This window comes from Excalfactoria chinensis, chromosome Z (genome assembly GCF_039878825.1).
Source record: "Excalfactoria chinensis isolate bCotChi1 chromosome Z, bCotChi1.hap2, whole genome shotgun sequence".
Lineage (NCBI taxonomy): Eukaryota > Metazoa > Chordata > Aves > Galliformes > Phasianidae > Excalfactoria > Excalfactoria chinensis.
Genome location: NC_092857.1, coordinates 58694895 through 58715957, shown reverse-complemented (window position 1 = coordinate 58715957; position 21063 = coordinate 58694895). Strand labels below are relative to the sequence as shown.

General features: G+C 39.3%; 2 protein-coding genes across 5 annotated transcripts in view; one reads left to right on the top strand and one right to left on the bottom strand.

Moving 5' to 3' along the window:
- SLF1 (SMC5-SMC6 complex localization factor 1) overlaps positions 1-820 on the bottom strand; it is a 39698-nt gene extending 38878 nt beyond the window's left edge. The window contains exons 1-3 of the mRNA XM_072358873.1: positions 488-820; positions 254-367; positions 5-80 (exon numbers count right to left, since the gene is read on the bottom strand). Coding sequence (XP_072214974.1) covers positions 5-80; positions 254-367; positions 488-676 — 379 coding nt within the window. The 5' untranslated portion in view covers positions 677-820. The remainder of the gene's footprint in view (positions 1-4; positions 81-253; positions 368-487) is intronic.
- The window catches only part of KIAA0825 (KIAA0825 ortholog), a 225993-nt gene continuing 205685 nt past the window's right edge, over positions 756-21063 (top strand). For all 4 annotated transcript variants that reach the window (XM_072358868.1, XM_072358870.1, XM_072358869.1 and 1 more), the window contains exon 1: positions 756-833. The gene's annotated coding sequence lies outside the window, so the exon portion shown is untranslated. The remainder of the gene's footprint in view (positions 834-21063) is intronic.

Below are 21063 nucleotides of genomic sequence, written 5' to 3'. Positions count from 1 at the left end.
TTACCCGCAGCACAGGCAGCTAGGAACTTTTCGCTCTTGCAAAGCTTTTTTGCTATAAGATGTGTGCAATTCCTGTATTTCTAATTAAAAAACAAAACAAAACAATCACAACAGTTTTATCAGTGGAAACATTTACCTTTTTTTTGTTGTTGTTATTAATATATAACTCTGCATTACTACACAGTGTATTACTTTATAGTTTGCTTTCCCTTTCTGCTTTAACGTTAACATCACGCACTTTGACAAACAATACCTTATTATCAACAAAAACACAGTCCAGCCTGAGTAACATCTCACGCAGCGCTCGTTTCTCTTTATCTCTAAACCCGGTGAACTGGATTATCCGTTTCCGTCCACCACTCGCTACCTGTTAAGAGGCAAACAGACCGAGCAGCACACAGAGCGCACGTTACCGCCATCGTATTCGTGCCCCCCACCGGCTCCCCAAGGCCACGGGAGGCACACCGCGAGGAGTCGCGCTACCCACCGACACGCCGGGAGCTGCCGCGCTGTCGCAGGTCCCGCCAGCAACGGCCACAGGCCGAGCGCTCAGGGCCGGACGCCGAAGCCCCGCCGCAGAGCGATCCCGGAGGGCCTCTTTCCTCCTCGTTCTCACGGGGGAGGCCTCTCCCCGCCCGCCCCCACGCACGCGGACCCCGCGCCCGGATGGCACCATCCTGCCTCACGCTGGGCACACCGCTCCCCGCCGCCTTCCCGCCTCTCCCCGCCCCGCCCCCGGATGTGGCGGTGCGGCCGTTCCGGCCCGTTGTCACTGACGCTCCGCGGTCGCTGGGGTTGCTGCTGCGGAGCCGAGCGGGGGGCCCGGCCGGCGGGTAAGTAGCCCCGGCAGGGCTACCCTTCCCTTCCCCCGGCCAAGCCGCGGTGCCGAGTGGGAGGCGCCCCTCCTCTCCTCACGGCGGTGCGAACGAGGCCCACAGCGTTGCGCTCTTCCCGGCTCCTCGGGCGGCTGTGGCGGGGCCAGGGCAGGCAGGAGGGAGAGGAGGAGCAGGAGGAGGAGGAAGAGAAGATGAAGGTGGTGGTGGCGGTGGTGGTGGTGTGGTGACAGGCATCCCGTGCGCTGGGGTGACGGACGGAGAAGGCGGGGCGGGAGGGCTGTGCTGGGAGCCACGCTGGCGCCGCCTCAGAGGCTCGGCCGTGCCTTCTGCCTCTCAAAGTCGCAGCTCTCGTTTCTCGGCGGGCTTGCAGGAGTAGGAACCGGTCTTGCCGGAGACTCTGATAGAAGCCGAGCAGACTTCGGTGTAGGAGCAGGGGGAAATGCCGCCTCTGACCCGCGGGTGATGGTGTTCTGTGCCCTGCTCCGCGCCTCAGGATCTCCCAAGGCTTTATTCCACTGGCACTGGGTGCTGGAGCACAAGTTGGGGCAAACTGTCACCCCTACTGAATTCAGTGGATTATTTATTTGTTTGTTTGTTTATTTTTAAGCTACGAAGCTTCCTAAAGTAGTTAAACATTCAGATTGTACATCAAGCACTCAGTTGAACTTACAGATACTAGGATGGCAGTCGTTAGTCAAACGTGTGATGCATGACACTTGGCTCCTTATGTTGCTTCATGCACAGAATGGGTCGTGCACAAGAAATAGTTCAGTGCTTCTTAATGAATAAAATAGGCTTTGTGGAATGCTTGCTTTCTTACACTTGCAGTTGAGAAGCTGAAGGCACGTGTCCTGGTTCAAGAACAAAAAAGGACAGTTTGAGGTTTTTTCCTTAGAAAACTGAATGCTGCTCCCTCCTCCTCCATAAAGTTCAGAGGTAGTAATGGGCAATTCACTGCACACAGAGACAACTGTTCTTTTCTGAAGGTCTGTAAGTTTGGATAGGTAAGGCAAAACCTTCTGAAGTGCTGTCACAGCAGCCTAGAAGAAGGAAGGCTTTGAACTCACCACTGCCATATAGTATAAGTGTTCTAGGAGGAAAGCAAACAAACACTTCAGAAATGAAAAACAAACACTGGGCTTTAGACATCTAAAATATGGCTGCATGTTGGACACCTGGTTCTAAGCCTGACTGAGGTTCCAAACGATTAAAATGGAAAATTAAATTTACGTGGCTTCGTGAATCTTGTGCCGCTGTTTATAAAATATTCTGGTACCCCACTGACTTAGTAAAAATGATGGTGGTAAATCTGAGTTCCAAGCAATGTTTTGACTTCATGCTACGTGTAAGGCATACAGCCATGCATTGAATAATTGTGTGAGGGAAAAACATTCATCTTGTCTGTAGACTCATTACTGTTATAACAGCAGGGTAAAGTTATGCAAAAGCTGCTACCACTTGTGAAGACCCAGTGAAAACAGATTTAGGTTGCTGCTCTTACTGCTTAGTGAAGTTTATTACCATCTAGTTTCTGTGACATTGGAGCTATATTTTTGTACTCCACAATGAAGAAGCAATCATTTACCTCTGTCGTTGGTGTTTATTAGTTGGCACTGAACAATCACTTAACATCTGCTTGAATATTCAGAATCAAATAGCTTTTTTTATTGTTTGCATTAGTTGATTGACAGTGAAAATTAATTGTGTTCTCTATTATGTACCTGTTTCACCTTTACACCTTCCCTAGTGAGTTGTCAGCACTCTACAGGAACTCTTATTGATTCTCATAATTGAAATACAGGAAATCCCAGACATGTTTGTTTTTCAAAACATAATTTAAAGTTTAGACTGTGATTATCTGTAGCCTCTAAATAATGTTTATTTGTCACTCAAAAATTTCTCCTATTAAAAAACTAGAGAGGAAAAAGATAAAACTGTCTCAGAATAATTAATTCTTGGTTTATTTACTCATCAGTTTACTCTTCAATTACTTTAAAGTTAACTGTTATTAAGTACCAGTAACTGTAGTGCTATGCCACAGGGCTCTTAACAGACTAGAGAAGTCTTTGTTGTACAACAGTGTAAGGAAGCTACTTGTTTATGTAATGACTGTTATCTTTGGAAACTTTTTTTCTTTATTCTGGTACAGAAAGTATATGGAGTCAAAAGAAATGAGAAGTCAAGCATTTCATGTTCACTTTAAGGTATATTGCTACTGAAGTGTGACTTTAAGACTATGTTTTTTACCTTCCTTTTGGTGATGCCTGATAAGTTTGGGTTTCACTTATGCTCTTCTTCTATTTTATATAATGAGTCTGAAGTATATTCTTTCCTATTCTTGCTGTGATCTGATCATAGTAGTTAAATATTTATGTTTTGTTGTTTTTTTTAAATTTGTAAGAGTTAAGATTAGTTCTCATAAATCTAAGAGGCAGACTGCTTAGTGGGAGCATTCTTCGGTACCCCTGTTTCTTTGTTCTTTTGAGGTATTGGTCAGATATATTGTTTAATTGCTCAGTATTATAAACTATACTTAATCTCTTGACTGGTGAGTTTTAGATATAATTTTTAAACTTTTTAATTATTTTTAGGGCTACAGAAATGACACTTCACTTAAAAAAATACTTCCTTATATATATTCATTCACTCTTTCACAAAAAGAAGTCACTTTCATTGTTTCCATTGCCCATCTCTACCAGACTTCTTTCTGTCTACGTCTTTCTTAGTTTTGTTTCCTACAGAGACATGGTTCCTCTCAGGTCCATCCAAGTTATCTCAGAAGGGTCAGAGAGAAAACAGAGTGACAAATAGTGCTTGTGGATTGAGATAAGTATGGGGAGATCCTTCACCAATTACTGCCACAGGCAAAACTAACTCAGTGTAGAGAAAATAATGTAATTTATTACCAATAGGCTACGACAGTGAGAATGAAAAGCAACCTCCCCTTCATCTGTCCTCTGCTATCTTCTGCTGAGTGGTACAGAGGAACAGGGAATGGGGACTGTGGTCAGTCCGAAACTCTTCATCTCTGCCACTTGCTTATGGTCGTCCTCTGCCCCTGCCCCTTCAGGAGCTTACTGCCCCAGCATGGCTCTGTACCACAGGAACTGCTCCACACAGGTCCCCACGGGTGGCAGCTCCCCCAGTCCTTCAACCCCATCGCGATCTCTTCCCTTGAGCTGCAGCTCCAGCCTGGGGCTGCTCTTTGGGGGTACCCATGGTCTATGCCTTCTCCAGACCCCATCTGCTGCTGCAACGTGGGCTTTTCTGTGGCTGCACGGGGAGATCTGCTCCGCGTGGTGCCCATGCACTGCAGGGACAGCCTGCTCCTCCACGGGCCTCCCTTGGGCTTCAGGGAGCTTCTGCTCCAAGCCTGGAGAACCTCCTGCCCTCCTCCTGCGCTGACTCAGGTGCTTGCAGGGTCGCTTCTCTCCCATTTCTCAGCTGTCTCTCCCAGCTGTTGTAGTGCAGCACTGTTTCTCTCTTACCTCTTACATTTGCTCTCCCAGAGTGCATCCAACTTCTCTCATGGCTCAACTGTGGCAACAGTGGGTTGCTGTTGGAGCAACTGGAGTTGCTCTGCTGTAGGTCACTGCTGGGCTCCCAGAGGCCACCCCTGCTGCCTCGTGTACCAGAACCTTACCATGTGATATCTTCCATCATACAGAGAGGTTTAGTGTTTAGCTGATTAGCTGCACAGCGTGAAAAAAAAAGATTTGTTAGAGCTGTCCTCTTTTTAAGATTCTTTTTCTACTAATTTTTGAACAGTTGTCACTCTCTGCTTGTGTACACACACATATATATTAAAAAAATAAATAAAAAATCAAAATGGCAAATTTGGGTCAAACAGCAATCACAGCTTTGGGGAAACAACCGGAAGCTATGCTGAAAAGTCTGTCATAAAAACCAAATCAGTATAAAGTGTCTCCATACTGCCTTCATGTGGAGGAAAATTTAACTTTGTGTCCTGTTCTAAACCCATTTTTTAAGACTGTACTAAACACCGACTCTGGCTTTGTCATAACAGTGAAGGAAAAATTTAAAACTTCCTTCGGCTGTGATAAAGCGTTACTAGAACTAGAAGTTGTATGAAAGTAATATAAATCCACATAAGCTAGAATAGTTTCTTAGTAGCTCTCTGTGAACGTAATTCTGGTTTCTTTCATGCGCTGATGAAGACAGGAATGGCAGAACATGCATTGTGAAAATGGTTGCTTTTCTTCAGGTGTCGTGGTTTTGTAATTTTTGCTATTGGTATTCCATATAATGACTATGACTATACTATGACTACTGTGTAAACTCTCACTATAACTTCGTGTTTATATTCAAAATCATTTTATACAACCTTTTCAGGAGGAACCACTTCTATTTCTCTTAATTAACCATTTTACTTACCTATACTTATTTATTTTTGAGGGTTTTTTTTGGTTACTATAATCTCAGCCTTATGTCCTAGCACTCATCTACTGTTCTGCCACTTCCCATCATGTTAATGTGCACTGCTGGGAGACAAATATACATAGTGCAGTTCCACAGCTGGTTCACTAACTATTCGGTAAGTGATGCCTAGCTATATATGCTGGTTACATGTATTAGTTCACTTTCTAAGGAGTTATTAAAATGCACTTCATCAATGAACTTCAGTCATTCGTGACTTGTAGTAATGTTTTTGTTTCTTTATAAAATAGAGCAGGATGGAGTTTTTTTGTTGCTGTTTCGATGTTGTTGTTTTTTTTAATCTAATACTTTCCTACCACACAAAGTTCCAGTTTCTTGTCATTGCCTGACATGAGCTTGTCTGCAGGTGCTTCTTTCTTAATCATGTTGCTGATTTCCTGCCCTGACCTAAATCTGCCATGCCTTCTTGGAATACTTTATCAACACATTTCCCCCACTGACCTCCCATGTGGGAGATCTATTCTGTTATCTATTCTGTTACCTATTCTGATATTCTTTTTAATCATTGAGGGTTTTTGTCAGAATGTTGTGTGTAATAGTAGTTGTAATTGTAACTTTTTCATAGTAATTGTATGTTTTTAAGTAGCAGTGTATATACTCAGATTGTTAAAGAAATTATTTCTTCGCTGTAATAAAAGCAGAACAAAGTGGTTTTACTTCTTATCAAGTTGTTGCAAAGCATGCAACAGCAAGATTGTTGCCTCACAGTGTAGATAATTATGATCTTTGGCTCAAGGACATTACAAAAGCAACTCAGGCCTGAGAAAAAGGCTAGCATTAAAATACCCTACAGTATGTTACAGTTGTAACTATACATTTTGTCAGAGTGTAACTGGAAGATGGAGTGCAGTTGTAAAATGCAAATATCAGACATACATTTGGAACCAGGGTGTGTTTGCATGTTTGTTTTGTTTTTTTTTTGTTTTCTGTAGTGGTTTGGAAAGTATTCTAGAGATTTCTTTTCTCTACTTAGTTGTTGCATAAGTTAGTTTGAAAGCACAGTCATCAGGAGATGGTAATTGCTGTATTTTGTATATCTGTCTGTATGAAATCCAAGTCACTGCCAAAGGGAAGCTTGCCTTTGGATATTGCTGTCTCTTAGTGTCCCTTGAAGGCTATAATACAGTGGTAACTTTATGTGTTCACTGGTGGTTTTTATCAGAAATAATAATTGTAAGGAGACAGTATTTGCCAAAAATCAATTCAGGATTAACTGTCAGAGTAATATGAAAAATTAGGTCATATTAATGTAAGAACATACTGCCATATGATGGGAAGTTTTTGTTCAGATAGGCTTTCAGGGTTTGACAGTCAGTTTAGCAAAATGTGCTAAACATCAATCGTTTTTTTTTTCACTGAGTCTTGTGAAGAATTGATTTGGATGGATAAGAAATTTGGCTTAATGACTGTTCCCTATCACACTTGTGGACTTGGAAGTGAATTGGCATGTTGTTATTCAGAAAATTACTGTATGATTCTTCTTGTCTTCGGTGCACCCAAAACTGGGGCATGTAAGTCACTCTTCCATCACACTCTTTGCTGTGAGTGAAATATACCTTCAGCTAAGGAGTCAACATCCTTTTGTGATCTGTAGTCACAAGAGCTTTTGAGAATTGGAGAGGTCTTCCAAATAACTTCCTAAAAATAATCTAAGGATTGCAGAAAAGACAGCTAGACCTTTTGCAGAGGGAGTACTTTGACAGTCTCTCATACACGGAATGAAAGATTTCCTTTGAAGCAATGGTATAGATAAGGTCACTCCCTCTTTTCTTCCACTTACCCAGTGAAGCAGTATTTATTATTGCAGAGGTATTTGCTGTTAGTGGTTTCTCCCAGCTGCAGCACTGGTATTGACAGAAGAGCACTGAGGTTAGCAGCATCTCTTGCAACATGATTGCTCATAAAGATCATCATTAAGGGCTGAAGTACCTGCAAAGCTGAAATCACTGTCTAGGGACAGAGTATCTTTTCAGGAAACTGCAGGGAGCATGAAAGATTCCTTGGGGAATGCATTATAAGCTGTTCTGTATAAGCATACTCTCTATAAGGCTGTTACCCCTGCTGCTGCTTGTTTTCCTTTCCTGCTGCCCCGTTCCCAATAGTATCCTCAAAATTTTGTTAGGCAGTTGTACTGCCAGATCAAAATGGAGCTTAGATATGCAAAGACGTGCTTCCCTGATCTTAAGAGGTAAACAGAGCCTTCTTCAACAGAAGCTAAAATATGACTTTACACTAAGACTAGCTGGTAGCAACAGTCAACAGAATGTTGATCTTTTCAGTAATGAAAATGTTGTAAGTAAAATTATTTTTATTTTGGTTCACTAATTTTGGGGATAGGTTGCCTTTGAGATGTGTCTTCTGGAGTGCAGATACCACTACACTTTAGTACAGCAAGCAGTACATGTGCTTTGATGGGGGAGGACTTATGACTGTTCCACTCACAGGGAAAAAGACAGTATGACAGAAGGGGAAACAAAAATCTTCAAAGGTAAATGGCAGATAATGTTTGGAATGTGGTGAATTAATCCATTAATTTTTAGAGTTCCTCAGAGAAACTGGTTTATTGCAGTCCTCCACAGAGGCATAAAATAGGCCTAGGTAAACTGTATTTAGAGATTTTTCTGTTTTCAAATGACTAATGAAAATTTTTGCAAGCAAAATATGCACCACTTAAATTTCAGGACAAGACTTATTATGAGTTTGTCTTTGAAAGAGACAATATAGAATTAATCCCTCCAAATCATTAAAATGTTCAGTATTGACACACTGAACTATGATTATATATTCTGTATGAAACTTTCTATAAATATTTTTGAGTGTATATCATTAGAGCACTTTAAGGAATTGAAAGAAAAGGTATTTACACAAAGAATCTTTTGATTATTTATTTTTTTTCTAGCTTCCCTGTCAGTAGTATAGTTTAGAATTTGCTGACTGTGATTACTGAAATTTAACCCTAACAAATAATATAGTTAGTCTTCAAAAGCTTTCTTTTTCCTTTTCTTTTTTTTTTTTTTTTTAATCAATTCATTGAAGTTCCCACATTTGGGTTCTAAAGACCACCAGTGATGGAAGAACTTCATTCCTTCTGGGTTGAAGAAAAAAACGGCCATGTTTCACAGGCACTAATATTCTAAAAAGAAGTTTAACCTGTTTTTGACTAATTAGCTACTGGAAATCTTGTCAAGGAGTTCACTGCTCTGATAGGCTGTTCTTCAATCTGAGATTAAGTTTATTTATAAACACTTCTATACCCTTTGGTTCTTATACCAGGATTGGTCTTTACCTAAAAGTCTGACTAATATGTTTATCGATTCTCCGTTTTAAAACTGTGTCAGCTAGCTAGCTGTCAGCTCAGTGATGTGCCTGATCTCCTCTCTTATAAGATTCAATTCAGTATCAGATTTAAGTCATCTGAATGGCAATGCAAAAGACTGCAAGAATGTTACTCTGCTCTACTTTGTAATTTCCTCTTCTCTTCATTTTTAAATTTTATGTTTGGTAACACTAAACCTCTTCATACATTGTTGCTTAATTGTATTCCTCATTAGTTAATATAGGTGAAGTAATCAACCTGAGTGTTTCTGCTTACAATTTCAATTTTAGCAAACACGCTACTTATTTAACTTGTCCAAACATGCTGAAGGTATTGAATTTTAAGGTAAAAACATTCACAGTCTGAAAAGGCAACACTGACAAGTTCAGTCAAAAGGGAAAAGAAGAATAATTTATAAAAAGAACTGTAGATAATGATGCCATCCAGTTGTTTTAAAGTGCATCTACCTTACCTTTAATGAATTAGATTTGTCAACAGCATATGTTTTATGCACTACTTCTAATGAAGTGGCATACCAGCACTACAGTGTACTTTGAGGTTTATTCCTTCAAAGCTTTTTGCCGTCGTAAAGTAGACCTTTTTAAATAATAGATACTAAAAACTACATTTAAATAACATTAAGGTTGTGACACAAACACCAAATGACAAACTTCAGGCAATTCAAAGTTAGGGCTGACAACTTGTCATTAACTTGCATTGTTGCTTTTTAAAAAAGAAGCATGATTGCATGATTTAAGGATTGAATGTCAGACTAACTTCATATTCCTTGGCTTTTGTGGGCTGGAGATACAACCTCACTGTCATTTTTAATACAGCTTTTTGCATAGCCTCTATTTTCTGAGAACTAATAAAAGCAATGCAAAAAGTACAGTCTTTGTTGGCTTTGTTCTTCATTTGAAGCGCAGTACTTATTGGCCAAAGAAGAGGGGGTGACGGTCAGACTTATGTACGGTTCTTTTAAACTTCCACTTGTCTTTGTTGGTTCTTCTGTAGAACTCCTGAGAAAACATTTATAGGAACTGTAATGCTGGGGTGCTGTGCTTCAACTTTTTCCAAAAAAAAAAAAAAAAAAAAAAAAAAAAAAAGAAAGAAAGAAACGCATGAAAAGCCACAAAAAGCCACAGAGTAAGGAATAAAGCAGGGATTTAATACAGGTAGGAAGCATAGGAAGCATTCAAAATACATTTTAAGATTACTTAAAATATTGTGAAACAGAAGATCTGAACAAAATATTTCTATTATTTCTCATACATGCTTTTGCATTTAGTTGCCATTAGGCATAATGGATCTTTATATTCAGGGGCATGCCTGTGTAAACACAATCCTTTCAGTCTTTCCGTAGAGAAGGTCCATGAGTCTGCTTTGCACAGTCTGTCATTTTAATTGGTTGATTGAGACTAGCATGAACTAGTACTGATGCATGTGGGCAGGCTTGCAGCAGTTGCTCGCTGCCATTCACTACCCCATGCCACCATGGCCCTGGAACAGGCTGCCCAGGGAGGTTGTGGATGCCCCGTCCTTGGAGGTGTTCAAGGCCAGGTTGGATGGGGCCCTGGGCAACCTGATCTAGTAAAGGTGTATGTTTGGTGGCCCTGCTAGGCAGGGGGTTGGAACTACATGATCCTTGAGGTCCCTTCCAATCTGGGTCATTCTATGATTCTATGATTCTATGATTCATTAGTGTTTATACAGCTACCTGGTAAACATCAGTAGGTAGGTTTGCAGAGTGTTGAGCTGATACACGAGGAGTCAAGGGCAGTTTTTCTGAGGTAGATTTTATCTACCTGACTTCTTTATGTTAGTATCTACAAACACTAGCAAGTGCAGCAGTCAGTCTTTGCTTCTTAAAATACTATGTTCACCTCAAACTTCCTTTTTTGTTGTTTTGTTATTTGATTTTTCTGCCAGTGGGGGGTCACAAGATAGATTAATCCCAGTGAAACTTTTCCATGAAGGTCAGAAATAGTAACTGAGTTTGTGATACCTAAAAATTTCTTGGTTTGATTCTGCAGCCTTCAATCTGCAAATATCTTCTCTTTGTTACTTTTCTGTCTTTGGAACAACAAGGTGAAGTTCCATGCAGCTAATGTGATACATGTAGCAGATAATAGCAGAAATGCAGATTTATACAGTTAAAGCTTTTTAACATTTTGAATTTATTCTATTTTTTATCACTTGGAATTAAGAAGCTTAAATGAGAAATTGTACATAATACTTAGCTACTTAGGATTTTTATTTATGCAAATATTAATTCCTCAAATATTACCTTTTAATAGTTTTAGTAATCTCTTATTGCACAGAACTGCTGAAAATAGAGTTACTTGAACATTATGCATGGTCCCTTTGCAACAAATATAAGAAGAAAATATATTGACTGAATTTCTGTTAAGGTATTTGTTTAAACTGTACATGGATTTCTTCTGAAATTGACTTGCTATGCTGTACATGTGTTAAAAGTTCCAACCACATGGTGAAATGAGACCTGTTCAAAGGAAAGTGCTTCTGGCTTCTAATCAAGGACATGTATGATTTTTTATTGATTGAAGAAAATTTAAGATATGCTACATATAAAATAAAGAGGTTTTTTTGGAAATTCCAGGCCCTCTGTTCAGATTAACCATTTTATAAATTATTACCCCTTTTTGCCAGATAGAAAAAAATGATTAGATGCTTTTAAATAATAAATGTGTAGGTATTAGTTTCAGGTTACACTAGCATCACTTTTTCAAGAAATGTGAACAGTGTGTCTCTTTCTAGTGTGGAATTCATGGCTGTTTTAGAAGTTAATTGAAACCATTGTTTTCGAAATTGTGATTTTTATTGTTTCTGAAGGTGCTGTGGTACAGCAGTGCAGCATTCCCTTCTGTTTATTGTATTTGGAGCAGAATACTGTCTGTTCCATAATATACAGAAAACTCTAATCACCTCTCTCGACCCTGGGAGTAAAGGGTCAAGAAAGGTACCCTGTCTCTCAGGTTGTCTGAATCTCTTTTCTCTGTGCGATCAATCCACTTTTCCAGTCTTTTTATATGCATTGTCATTACTGCATACCAGTACAAAAGTCTAACTTTAATAAAAACTGTAATCATTCCAAGAAGTGGGTTAGGGAGCTATATCATCTAGAAGTACAGATAGAGAGCTGGATTATTTGAAATATGAATAGTATACTATACAGCGATTTTGATTCTTACCATACTATTTTACTGGGAGCATGTGAGTTATGTCAGGTTATGCAGATACAGTGGGTGATGAGAAATACAGCCCACTTGATTCTCTTCATATTACCAACTTATCTCTGGAGTACCCAGTGATTAAGAAAATAGAGAAAATGATTCGAGTCTGCCTTGATATTAAAAATCAGATCATTCATTCAGTGCCATTCTGTGACATATACATTAAAAGAAATTGATTTTTGATTCTGTTATTTTGAGCAAACTTAAAGTTTCAGCTCCAAAGATTAAAATGAGTCAGGATGCTGACAAAGAGCTCATGAAGAAAAAAATACTGACCCAGGAAATGCTCCCTTCCTTTTCTGTCACTGAACTCTTTTTTCATTACTCAGAATACTTACCATTAACCACTTTTCTCATTGAATGTTTTGTCTTCGTAGCATCCTCTAAGGCTGTTTTTCAGTGTTGCAGTAATGAAGGGAATCTTCAGTTGGGATCACCTGTTGTTAGCTAGCCCAGAAAAGCATGATTTTTCTTGCAGTTTATGGTAGAGTTGTTACTTAAGTTTCACCATGAAACTCTTGTATGTGAATAGATTCAGTTGCATCTCAGTTCCAAAGGGTGTTTTAGTGGTGTTATCACTATATTCAGTTCTAGGCAGTCAGATGACAAATAATATAGCTGAGCCTTAATAATTTGATAGAAATATACATTTCCAGCTTGAATCTTGTAGTGAAGTGCTATAAAAAAAGGAAAAGGAAATTTACTGAAACTCCTGAGGAAAAAGTATGTATATTTCTTATGTCTTTAGTTTGTAGATTCTCCCCCTTTTTCTGTCTAGAAACTTTAAATATAATCTTCCTTTAAGGAAAAAAAAATAAAACCTGATCCTTAATTTTCAGTTTGTTACTGTTCTGAAGCAAAAAGTCTATACATTTAGGAAAAATCTTAAGATTCAGGAACAAGCTATGGACTCTCCTTTTCAAGACCTGTCTAGATGCCTACCCGTGGAGCTTGCTGTAGGAAGCCTGCTTTGCAGGGACATTTTTCTCCACTACAAACAACATGATGCACCACAAACTATCAAGGATGTTTCTTTCATAAGCAGTCAACTCCATCCAGGACTTTTAGCAGCTCTGTAATTTGGAAGGTCTTGCAGTGTAAGAACATTATTTAAGAGATCCTTGAGAAGAAGGAATTTCCTTTGATAATACACATTTATTTTCTTCTCTGGTAGCAGTGCAAAAGTATTGTGGATATGTATTCTTTAAAAATGCCACTCTGTCGTGAAACTTTGTTGCTCTTGTAGCATTATACTTTGACTTGCACTTCCATTATAGAAATAAAGATGTAACAGCTGAAAACTGTAAGTTATCAAGTTAGGATGGGACTAGTTACAAGCGATGGTAAAGGATTACCTGGGAGGAGGAAGGCTTATTGTGATGAAGTAGTTAAAAATAACTTTTACATATGGCTTCTAATTTACTAATTTACTATGAATTAGCTTCTTTGATAGCAAAAAGAAAAGTTAGCTTCCTTTGTTGGAGCAGGTCCAGAGGAGGGCATAAAGATGATCAGAGAGCTGGAGCACCTCTCCTGCAAGCACAGGCTGAGCTGGGGTTCTTTAAGTCTGGAGAAGAGAAGGTTCTTGGAGGACCTTATAGCAGCCTTCCAGAACCTGAAGGGAGCCTATAGAAAAGCTGGGGATGAACTTTTTATGAGGGATGAGAGGAAATAGTTTTAAACTTCAAGAGAGTAAATTTAGACTAGATATTAAGCAGAAATTCTTTACTGTGAGGGCAGTGAGACACTGAAGCAGGTTCCCAGTGGGATTGTGGATGCCACCTTCATGGAAGCATTCAAAACCAGCCTGGATGGGGCTTTGAGCAACCTGGTCTAGAGGGAGGTGTCCCTGCCTATAGCAGGGGGGGTTGGATGTATATGATCTTAAATATCCCTTCCAACCCAAACCATTCTATGATTCTATGATTATGTAATAGTTGTAGAACTGCAAGTAAGTGAGGCACAAGATTTGTCAATGTATTTGTACTGTATTGTATATTTTTTTAAAAAAAAAGTTAGCTGAAATGCAAGTGTGAGTTCTAATCTGGAATCAAAGGGGTAGTTAACTGGAAGTTAAGATACAGTCAAGACTAAACAATTCACTTAAACAGACTAATGTACATTTTTTCTTCAAGATGTCTTGATGATGATCTTATGACCTTTTGGGGAGTAAAAGATAGAGTAGTCCAGTGCAGTGAAGACCTAATGTGGTAGAATCAGAATACTGATGAGTATCAAAATTTTCCTTTTGCTAGCAATCCTAAAGGAAAAAAATACACAGTTAGCAGTTAAAACTTTTATTCTTTACCAGGAAGAAAAATAAAATAAGGCTAGGAGGAGAACACATTGCTGTGAAAAATAGTGATTATGGAGACCCAGATGTCTGTTCAAACTGCTAGTCCTATAACTCTACCATATTAGTAGAAGGTGTAATTCCTTTGCAGTGGAACTGTAAACACTATCTGGGCATAAACCATTTCTTAAAGTGATTTTATGCGTTCAAGGAAAATAGACTTTTATTGTTTTGGTGTTTTCTGGCTCATTACCAAATAATCTTATAAAACACCTTTGATTAATCTTAAATTACATCTTTATATTAGACAATTTGAGGTATTAAAACAAATATTTTATGTGAGGCTTCCTATAGGAAGCATCTTGATCTGTTTTCTTTTTTTATAGCTAGTAACACTTCAAAACCTGATTGAAACTTTAAATAAGTCAAAATGCTAAGAAGCAGTAGACTTCCCCATGATTAGAGAGTCTAGTGTGTCTATGTGAAGAAAATATATTAAAATGTATTATGCTTTGATTAATCCACATAAACATCAAATAGAATGCTAATTATACAATACTGTGCTTCATCACAGAAATCAATTACTTTTAAACTGATGCATACGAGGCAGCGAGCTACGTTATCAAGTTCTACTTTGAAGACAAGCCAACAGAAAGGAAAATGATTACAGATCATGTCCTTTTGCAGAAGGTTATTTGCCTTGAACATATTTCCTGTTGTCAAGTGCTAACCTTTCTTAGGCTGTCACTGATGTCATTGAATATAAAGTTGTCTTCCTTGAAAGTCTGATTTATATTACACCAACCACTTGGTCAATTGTAGAAACATAAAATGATCTTGAAACAGATCCAATGAGATCCTCTGATTTGATTTGATATATTTTTTTTTGTATAATCTTATTTTTAATACAGTTTATCATTAGCTTATGACATGAAATTGTCACTTTTTGTGTGCAGTTTTTTCTCTCTTTTTAAAAGTGCTGCCTTCTTTAAACACAATTACCATTGTTGGTTTGCTAATCCTGTGAGTCAGTCTGCACTAAACAAGAAGCTTGTATCAAACCCTTGGCAGCTTCAGTGAAAATTAAAAAGCATGCTTTACTGCGGAGATTGTCAAGAGTGGAAATAATATTTGTCCAGTCGGACAGCTTGCTTTTGTAGTTGCTAAATGAAAGTTGAGATTCTGTCTCTTCCTTGAAAGCTTCTGTGTCAAGAAGGTAATTTGGACTGTTTGTGGTTTGACAGGGATTATTAAAATCAGATGAAGTGAAGGGAAGGAAGTGTGAGAAAGCAAAATTGACAGTGACACTCTCTATTATTTGCAGCTTGGATCATGATGACTATGTTGATATGATAGATTCTAAATGTTAGGTTCACTGTTGGGATATGTTAAGCAGCAAATGCAGTAAAATGCAGTTATAGATGATTTTTCTGACTTAACACAAAGCCATTCAGCACTTATCTACATTGGGAAATATAATGGAGGGAGCAGAGTAGAAAAAGAGAGACTAGAGGGGCAAACGGTGGGAAGAAGGAGGTGGTCCCAGAGATAATTTAATTTTCTCCTTTATTATTTGGTTTAGATAAAACACTGTATTCTTTCTTTGAGTCCCATACAGTTCGCCTTGTTTGCTTCAGAGGGAAAGAAGCTGAGGATTAAGGACTGATAGAACTGGTCATAAGATTTTTGTTCCAGTCCCTGGAATTTTGGTAGGAATTTTCTTAGCATGTATAATTTTACATAAAGTAAGCTGAAGTCTTAAGGTTTGCTATTTCACATCAATTTTTCATGACTTGCATCTTGCATGTTATTTTTAAATAGTGATCTTTTATGCCACTTTAAGATTAATAATTTAAAATCTTAAATTATTGCAATATTCATATAGCTGAATTTTTAATTGCTGAAGATACATTAGTTGCACACTGTATTCATCTTTTAGCATCTAGAGAATATACATAAATGTATTATTTAATCTTAATCCTTTGTTTTATCTGTAGATTGTATAGGTAAACTTTCAATTTTTGAGCAGGGAAGTCAGGGCAGATGTAACACACCTGATTAGTATAGTCTGAAGTTCGTTCTCATTTCTACGTGGTTTCCTTTTTTGTTTTCCAGAATGAGAACTTTGTGGAAAAAAATCAGGTTTGGGCCAGTATTCAGTCTTGAGTCTTGCTGATTTAATAGGAAATTAGAGAACTGAAAGGAAAACTGGTGACACATAAAAGCATTTGCTGTTATTTAGCACAGCCGAAGCTTTGTATCTTTCAAACAACATCATGGCTAAAAATGCACTGTTTGAACAGTTGAACCATGCCAGTATAGCAAGGCCCGTCTCTCATCTTCACCTGTCTTCAGTCTAGTGAAGCATATTAGCATCCAGAGTGATTCATCTCCCAGAACAAAAGGGGTGAGGGAGCAGAGTGACTGCAGGAAAAGAGGTTCCTTGGAATTGTTTGCAGATGCACAAAGTAGGGATGGGCTGAGAGATCAGAGGCTGCTGTTGAAAACAGAGCAGGGACATTAGTAAAGGACGTGCTCTAATAAAGGAGCAAGCAGAACTTGAATTGTGAGGGAAGGGTGCAAAACCCCAGTGTAAGGTGGAAGAGAGAATTTAAGTAACATACAGTCACCCTGATGCAGACCCTGAAACAGAAGAGTTTAAAACATGGGCATAGGTGCATAGAACAGTCTTGGAGGGAGGTAACAGACACAGCAGTGTGATACTTCTGTGCAAGAAATGAAATGTGTAGCTCTGCAGTTGCTGAAGCCCATACTTGAACTATCAAAAAGGTTAGCATTACAGTTTTATGTTTTGTTGGAAACACCCCTTAGAATCGTAGAATGGCTTAGGTTGGAAGAGACCCCAAGGATCTTCAAGTTCCAATTTCCCTGCCACAGGCAGGGCTGCCAGCTGCTATATCAAATACTAGATTAGGTTGATGAGGCTCTGCGCATCTAGCAGTGGTGGAAATCCACCACCTCTCTTGTCAGCCTGTGCCAGCACCTCGCCACTCTCTCAGTAAAAAGCTTCAACTGATATCTAATCTAAATCACCCCTCACTTGGTTTAAGACCATTCCTCCTTATCCTTTCACTGCCTACCCTTGTTAAAAATTGGTTTCTCTCTTCTTTATAAACTCCCTTTAAATATGGAAAGCTGCAGTGAGGTCTCCCTGAAGCCTTCGCTTTTCCAGACTGAACAAGCCCAGTTCCTTCAGCTTGTCTTCATCAGGGAGGTGCTCCTACCCTCTAATCATCTTCATTGGATCCTCTCCAAAAGCTGCACATCTTTCCCATTTTGGAGGCCCCCGACCTGGACGCAGTACTCCAGGTACTCCTCACAAGGGCAGAGCAGAGAGAGACAATCTCCTCACTGTCCCTTCTGGCCACTCGTCTTCTAGTGCAGCTCTGGATACTATTGGCTTTTTGGGTTGCAAGCACACACTGCTGGCTCGTGCAGCTTCTCATGAACAAGGACCCATAAATCCTTCTCAGCAAGGCTACTCTCAAGGAGTTCTTCTGCCACTGTGTATACATATATCAGATTACAGTATCACAGTATCACAGTATCGTGCGAGTTGGAAGGGACCTTAGAGATCATCGAGTCCAACTCCCGGGTTTCGAGCCCTCTGTGTAGCGAAGCGGCTCTTCTACCCCCTGCGCCACAGGGGGGGATTCGAACCCCAGGCCACCGGTGTTGCAAGCAGCAATTCTACCACTGCACCACCGGGGCACACAACCTCAACCCAAGTGTGTAATAGGCTGAGATCCATCCTCATTTCTGCTTGATGATAGGTGTAGTGGAAGACAGTCCTTGAGCCAAATATCTCAAAACGTGAATGGGAAAAAGGAAAGGAGAGGAGAGAAAGTGTTCCTGCTTTGATCAAATTTAAAGAATAGGAATAGATGATTGTTTCAGGGAATGTTTGGATCTGAGAGACAGGATGTCTCCAGAGTAAAAGCAAGCAAACTATGCACTGAGAACATCTTAGAAGGTTATGAGTTTTAGTCAATATACACACACACATGCACGCATTGGCATCTATTTTTAGATAATCCCCATGAGCAGGAAACAGAAGCTCCCTAAGCAAGTGCGCTGTTACTTACCCATGCTTGAGAGACAGCAAACCACTGAAAAGGAGAAAGAAGGAACCTGCTGGTGGTGGATTCGATAGGTACTGCCAGCAGGGTGTCCACTGCTTCAAGGTGTGCTTCTCCTCTCTCTCCCACCACAGCCTCTCTACTGCTTTTCTTTTCCCCAGGGTCTGCGAGGTTTCTTCCACTTGCATGCTGTACCCATGTGACCAATGCATGATACAGAGCCCAGGCGGAATATCCTCTTGCAAAATGAGTCTTTGCAAAAACAAGATAATCTGTCAAGGTCAGCTGCAGCCACAAGCATCAGTTCCCTTAAAACTGTTGGAATACTTTGTGCCATCCCAGGATGATTCTTCAGTCAGGGGCCTCTAGGTCCTCAACACAATGACTTGACCAAAACACGTGCCAAATATAAATGTGTATAGCAGAACTAGGAGTTGAACTCTGCTCTCAAGAGCATAACACTCCTAACTAAATGTTTGGATTTGTGTATTAATGACATAGGGAACTAGAGATAGCAGTGTTGGTAGTATATAGAATGATGAATCATTCCAATTTCACATTTCAATGCAATACTTTACTTGTTTTGATATTAATAAGCAACACGTTGTTTTTAATTGTGATCAGGCATTATCACACAAGATTAAAACAGTCCTTTAGAAGTGGCAGTTGAAGAAGATTGAGCTTACAGTACCACAGAGCTCATGTAGAATAGCTACTACTGATGGCTTAGGTCCTCTGTGATCTTAGTGGCCAACAGTGAATTCATAAATGAGTGGAGGAACTAGACTGTCAACTACATGATGTTATGATGTGGAATGCCATTAGCCAAAAATCGTAAAACTATGACACTAACAGACTACTTTTTCCCTTTCTTCCTCTCTGCCTTACTGTTTAATACTTCTTACCCACCTCCTCAAAGAGAAAGGGAAGATCTCATTCACTCTCAACAGAGTTATTCGAACTTGTTCTGGTTTCGCCAGGCCTCTTTTCTATTATTTCTACAGGATAGTTCTGTTTTCTTCTTGCTTTATCTGTATACCATATCTCTTGTTTTGCAAATTTTCCTGTTTGCATGTGTTTTTTTGAACCCCTTATGTGCCACAGAACCATTTTTTTCCCTTGCAGTTACGTTTTTCTGATTATTTGATTTACAAAATGCTTTCACGTTTTCACAGGTTATGCCACTGTGTTGCAGTGCTTCAGGATTCTTATGCACTCTCGCCATTTACTCTGTCTCAGAAAGCTTGTATTTATTATCATTGCAAAGAAATATTAATTATGTGTACTTGAAGAGATGGAGGTTTGTTTGCTATGCTATGTGTTTGACAGCCTTGTAGTGTTCTTTTGCAGCTGTGAGCTAGCATTCTGGTGTTAATTCTGAGAGTACATCTGAGCCACAGCAGTTGTTACCTGGACAAAAAAAAATCATTAAGAAGTTAGGGGCAAGCAAGGTGACCAGTGAGAATGGAAAGCAACCAAGCTATGAGATATTTCACTGCCAAGTATTTATTGGTTCTTAGAGATCTGGATAGTCCTTCAGCTACTGATATAGGATGTAATTCACTGTAAACAGCATTGTGTTGTATCTGTGCAATATGTAGCTTATTGCTAACTATGAATCATGGCATAAAAGTGTATAAGTGAAAGACAGTCTCCTTCAAAGAAACTGAAAATATTTTCCTTTTTATTTTTCCTAAGTGAATTTAATTTCGGAACAGACAGTAACAAATATCTACTGCATATATTTGTATTCATTTGATATCTCTATTTAGTTGCACAGTTTATGTCATCATTCAGTGGTGGTATTTAACCACTGCATGCACAAGTATTTGTAAATGCAAAATTTCAAAGGTAGCACAAATTATAGAGTACCTAAGTGTAAGAATACTCAAAATACAGGTTCCAGGTAGTGTAGAATTGGTCTATGGGAGGAATTTACCCTTCCTGCATGTGCAGGGTTAGTGTGTTACTTGGGGAAATGCTCAAGTATCTCTCTTTCTCCTGTTCTTTAGTATTTGTCAGATGGGAAGTTAGTTGAATTAAGATACATTTATATTAATGTCTGTGAAATTAATTTGATGGGCAAGGAGCAAGAATAATAAGCTCAAAATATAACATTTCAGTGTTTATGACAAAAGGTAACATATTTGTTCAGTGATGCAGAACACAGTAGATGAGAGGAGATGCTGGAGACAGTAAGCATGAATTCTTTTATATAGTTCCAGAGGTAATTTCAGATTCATCATAGAATTGCAGGATGGTTGGGGGGGGCTCAAAGTCTACCCTGTTCCAAACCCCTGCCATGCACAGGGCTGCCACCTACCAGCTGAGTCTAGCCAGGGCCCCATCTAATCTGGACTTGAGCGTGTCAAGGGATGGGTCATCCACAGCTTTTCTGCGCAGCTGTGCCAGAGCCTCACCATGGTGGAGAATTTCTAATATCTAACCAAATCTACTCTCTTTTAAAACTGTCAGCCTTTGTTCTGTTACTATACTCCCTGACAAGTAGTCCCTGTCCATCATTTTTTTTCTGTAGACTCCCTTTTAAAGTACTGTTAAGGCCATTTGTAAGATCTCTCCAGAGCCTTCTCTTCTCTAGTCTGAGTTACCTCTGCTCTTTCAGCCTCTCTTCAATAGAAACATAGAATGTTCTACATTGGAAAGGACCCTTAAAAAACATTTGTGAGATTCGTTGTTGCTCGTTCTTGTTAATGTGTGATAGCTTGGACTTGGTTTTATTCTTGATGTAAATAACACAAATATATGTCACAATTTATGGAATTATTTACTGCAAGTGTAATTTACC